Source organism: Mytilus edulis, chromosome 12, assembly GCF_963676685.1.
Source record: "Mytilus edulis chromosome 12, xbMytEdul2.2, whole genome shotgun sequence".
Taxonomy (NCBI): domain Eukaryota; kingdom Metazoa; phylum Mollusca; class Bivalvia; order Mytilida; family Mytilidae; genus Mytilus; species Mytilus edulis.
This window is the reverse complement of record NC_092355.1, coordinates 70,461,176-70,466,338: the sequence shown is the minus strand read 5'-3', so window position 1 is coordinate 70,466,338 and position 5,163 is coordinate 70,461,176. Positions and strand designations below refer to the sequence as shown.

The following is a 5,163-nucleotide window of genomic DNA, read 5'->3' as shown; positions in this document are numbered from 1 at the left end:
AGAGACCAATTTACATAGAAGATAACAATTATGTCCCTGTACGGACTTCAACAATTACGAAAACCGATATACCCCATAGTCATACAAATAAAAGTCCCAGAAATTACGTTTTTTTTTCATATATTGCACATAATGAAAATTTAACTTGTGCATACTGAATGATCACTGGCAAATATTTCAAGTACAATACGGATAAGTATCAATTATGAAAGTTATGCAAAGTAAGAGGAGCTAGATATATGGACTGGCATAAGAAAATGAATGGGAAATTTTGCTTGGTCAAGTTGGTGCATGTATAGGCAAAATTTTCCCTTTTTACCCTTCGAGGCTTCGTATGTATACATTCAGCTGCTTGAACACCCTGTATAATCAAGGGATCATCTGTCAGATTAGTCATATTTCTATGTTAACCATACGATATGAAAATAAGCAGATGTGGTGTGATGGCCAATGAAACAACTATCCACCAAAGTTCAAATTTAAAATTCAATATTATAAATAAAAACACCATCTCATTTTATCATCACGTATAGATCGATGATTAGTTATACATTTCTTTCCTACGGTAAGATCAAATCAGTGTTCACAAACAAAATTGTCATTCACATTGTTTGCCACAATGACATCACTCCACTATATATTTTTTTAATCAAGAAGTTTCCTTATTAGCTTACCTTTTAAAAAAGCATGTCAAAAATTAAGATAGAAGTTAAGTTGCCAACATCACCGGCTATTATAGTTCCTGTGTACTGGGCGGAGTTATTAAATTACAATCCAAACTTTTCCTGAACCTAGTAGTAGTATATTTTTTTTTGTATATAAAGTCTTTTGTAGTGTTTGAGACTGCCCGGCATGCTGCGGGTGTGTGTCCTAGCAACATCCCGACATGGTGAAACCAAAAATGTTGCGGTCCTCCGCAAAGCATGCAGTATTGAGGAATTATATCATAGACTGATATGTCGGAATACTAGGCCGGTCCCGGTTATTTGACAGTGGTGGATCCAGGGATGGTTCCAGGGATTGGAACCCCTTTTTTGGGACGATCAATACTTTTGAATGGGGAAATATAGTTGGAACACCCCCCTTTTTGTCCTGGGTTAGGAACCCCCTTTTAAAATGGCTTGATCCGCCCCGATTAATCAATTTTCATCTTCATGAAAAGGCGGAAAATAGCAAATTATTGAAGTGTCGTTTTATTAATGCAGAAAAACAAATAATCATTTTAGTGAAATAAGTTGCTGGATCAATTACTAGTCTATTATAATAACACTTGCTCTGATTCAATTATTTTACTTGTGCGCACAAGTTGTAATTTTTTTTGTTTTTTGCATGGCACTCCAGGGCTTCCGTAGATTAAAACTTGGCGATGGATTCAAGGAAATGTTCAACTAAGAAAAAAATTCTTCAAAAAATCATGTATGCGCTTTTAATTTCGCGTCAAGAAATTCATGCGACGTCAAAATTCCGCCATGTTTGATTGTCTGAGGAAATTCAGGTATTGATGTTTCTATGAAAAAAGGAGTATGGGAAGCATGATAAGCAATGAAATGAATATAAGTCGTGATTTGGTGAAAAAAATAAAATATGTGTTGCGTTTTTAAAGTCCGTCAGTACATATGCCAAACGACACTAAATTAATCAAATTTATAAATCACTTACTAATACATGTGTTTAAATTATATTATCTGTCGTTTAATTCGTAGTTTTAGACTAGAGGCATTCACTTTTAGTTTCCATGTATCACAATATTCACTGAAGTAATTCAGTTGCATTTGACGGTCTTCCCGTGTTTCTGCCATTTCTTCGTTATCACCTTTAAAACATATTATTTTGGACATTATTTTCCATACCCTCTGAGTTGAGTTCCTTGTCTTCTTCTTTACCTCCTTTATTTACATCTTCGAAAAAATCATAGAGTTTTTCAATTGAAATATAAGGTTGTTTTTTCTTTGAGCCTTTATTTAGAATGTTCCAGTACTCTTTTGGGTTAGTGGTTTTCATTGTTTTCATTTCATTTCTTACATTTTTCCTAAACTTTTTTATATTCTTAATCATGATATTTTTATATTGTCTTTCACTTTGTTCTTTATATTGACCTCTATACTTCCTAATAAATTGCATACAGTGACAACATGACTGTCGATCATGAAGAAAAACACATGCTTCCGCAATGCGCAAAGTAAATATATTAGAAATCTCAGTATAGGTGAAACATTTGAAATATTCTGGTCCTGTGAATATAAGTGAGTTGATATCGATGCGCAAACACAAAAGGTCTGTCACAATCCTGGTACAGATTTGTTCTTTGGTGAAAATGCTGGTAAGGGCCACTATAAATGTGAGTTATTCCTCCACGATGTTTACTTTATGCAAACTAGTAGGTTTGAGAGCATTAGGATATATGATTTAAGTATCTTGATAGAGGTGCTTACACCAATAATATCCCACAACATTTTTGACTACTTTATCAGCTGGTACATGTACAAACACAAGACGATGAGCTGGATTTGTAATGTACTATTTCACAAGATAACGATCCACAGGAAGACGTGTCACCTTATCTGGACACATTATTCAGACTCCTAGCCGACCGATCTGTACGTGTTCTTACTCTTTATGCCGCGTGTTTAGCGGAGATACTGCAAGTACCAATTTTAAAGTCCCTGGATTGACCCGGCAGAGGTTCGAACTCATTTATACCTCTTGCACTCGATATGAACACGCTAACACAGGACCACTGAGGCGGTCTTTCTATAAGTATATAATTGTATAACCCATTCCATAAGTTGTATTGGCCGAGGCATTACAAAAGCTATATTTTATTTCCAAATATAATGCCAAACATTTATGAAGTACTTGCTCTCCGTGACAACGTTAAAACCAAACCATGCATAGAAAAACGAAAGACTTGATTTGACTCGAAATTTAATAGTCGTATAATGTAGCAGTAAAAGTGTAATTATAACAATTAAATTATTCTTTTTGTAATTTCATAGGGCTGTAAATGCGTAGTACGTGTGCATATTTTTAGTATGAACCGCGAAAAATGTGATTCGATCAACGCTTTTATACCCCAATAAGGGAGCTACCATTTGATTTTCAGGACAAAAATTTTCATCTTAACCCCCCCCCCCCCCCCCCATAAAAATCAAATCGTAGCTCCCTAAAATTACCAAAAATAAGCTTCAGTCAATTATTTGTTTGTAGAAAAAACAAATGGCATTCAGCCACTTTGAAATAAACATTTGCGATACTGAACATTAGATATTATATAAATGAATGTATATCTATTTGAGTTTACCATATGACTTATAACATAAGTATATATAACGTAAATAAGCATGCAGGTCCTATAAATTAAAGATACAAGTAATTCTTCTTTCAAGACAATTAGCTTAGATAACAAAAATCATAGACGGGTCAAATCTATACAAATGTAAAAGATGAATTTAGAAAGATGTAAATCATGTATTAATATTCAACACAATAAATAAAAGTAATATATATATTTCTGTACATGTATATTTTACAGTACAGTCACGTGACCCTTGTCAATAACCGAAAGAAAAATACATTAATTGACAAAAGTGGTGTACGGCGATAATACAGAGAGTAATTGATTGAATCCAATTATAAATGGGTGGTCTTCGTACTCTGCGCTTCTCTCTTGTCAAAGTTCTTCTCCACAGAAGGCTTTAACAAATTCTGTAAAACAGTTTGATATTTATTAGCAAAGCGGGATAACTCAATTATTTTCTTAGCCCTACGTGTAAATAATAACAAGAACACCTGTGAGAAAGTCCCCAGCTTTTGTGGTTTGAAATGTCTTATCTTTTTGTAAATTTAACGAGTTTTGTGTTGTTCACCACTTACATGTCTAGATATCGTGTTTATTGTTGTCGTTTGGTTGCTGTCTCGACCATTGACGTTATCTCAGATCTCTTTTTGTTCATTTATCATTGAGTAACGTTGTTTATCATAGTTTTAAATAGAATCAGAGTGGTATTTAACCAGACTTCGTATATAAGTATAATCGATATTTTTGTACATACTAGCTAAGTGGTAACTATTTAACACTGGTATTAAAGAGATAATCGTAACTGGAATTACGACTATCCCAATATGGCGATATTGGTAAAATCTTTACAGTCATTTTTCTCAAATGTAGCATGTTTATGTCAATAGTTACTCAGCTGCAAGGTTTTTCTATACCATTACATCATATTTGAACCGTAACGGTGCACTGGAATTGTCTAAGCGCTTTGAAAATTGCCGTTGAAAAATTCTATGACTAGACCAGATCTACGACTAGAACAGTTCTACGATTAGAACTGATTTGGTCAGTTCTACGGCTAGAATTGATTTAGTCAGTTCTATCCATAGAACAGTTTTAAGAACTGTTTGTCTTCAATATAAATAAGTCAAAAGATATAATATATATTGAAAAATTCTCATCACAGCACTTCTTTAACATTTCTCGTTACGGAAAATGTCCATTAAGAAATGTTCTACTATATCCTGACAGTTCTACGGCTAGAACAGTTTTAAACAGTTCTGCTGACAGTTCTACGGTTAGAACTGATTTAGTCAGTTCTGCTGACAGTTCTACGGTTAGAACTGATTTGTTCAGTTCTCCTGACAGTTCTACGACTAGAACTGATTTGGACATTTCTACCTAGAATAGTTTTAGACAGTTCTATACTTAGAACCGTTCTAGGGTAGAACTTTCTAGGTAGAACTGTTCTAGGACAGTTTAGAACAGTTCTATGACAGATTATTCTGACAGTTCTAATGAAAGGTTAGAAGTGATCTCCACTGTACCTGGGTGCAGTTGACACATATCTGCCTTCATAAAAAAAACAATCAAAGAAAGTCGAACGAACATCAATTTCGGAAATATGACAATCTTCACACTGAAAGTAGTAATACCTTTGTATTCAATCCGTCCATTTCTGTCTTCATCCGCTTCAAGAAAGAGGTCGTCTCGGAATGCTAAATCGTCATCAGTCCATATCGCTCCTTTTCCTTTCAAGATATATTTGAGTTCTTCTTTGTCTATAAATCCACTATCGTCTTTATCAAACTTTTTAAAGGCTTGCATAAATAATTGTTCTTCATATGCTTGCTTCTTAATTTGGGCTGATAAGGCTTTTAGATACTCCT

At 34.1% G+C, this 5,163-nt stretch overlaps 1 protein-coding gene across 1 annotated transcript in view; it reads right to left on the bottom strand.

The window, feature by feature from the left end:
- Positions 1-2,908: 2,908 nt before the first annotated feature.
- LOC139499026 (calmodulin-like) overlaps positions 2,909-5,163 on the bottom strand; it is a 19,602-nt gene continuing 17,347 nt past the window's right edge. The window contains exons 4-5 of the mRNA XM_071287690.1: positions 4,930-5,163; positions 2,909-3,705 (exon numbers count right to left, since the gene is read on the bottom strand). The exon at positions 4,930-5,163 is cut by the window's right edge and continues 21 nt beyond it. Of these exons, the coding sequence (XP_071143791.1) occupies positions 3,671-3,705; positions 4,930-5,163 (269 nt within the window). The 3' untranslated portion in view covers positions 2,909-3,670. The remainder of the gene's footprint in view (positions 3,706-4,929) is intronic.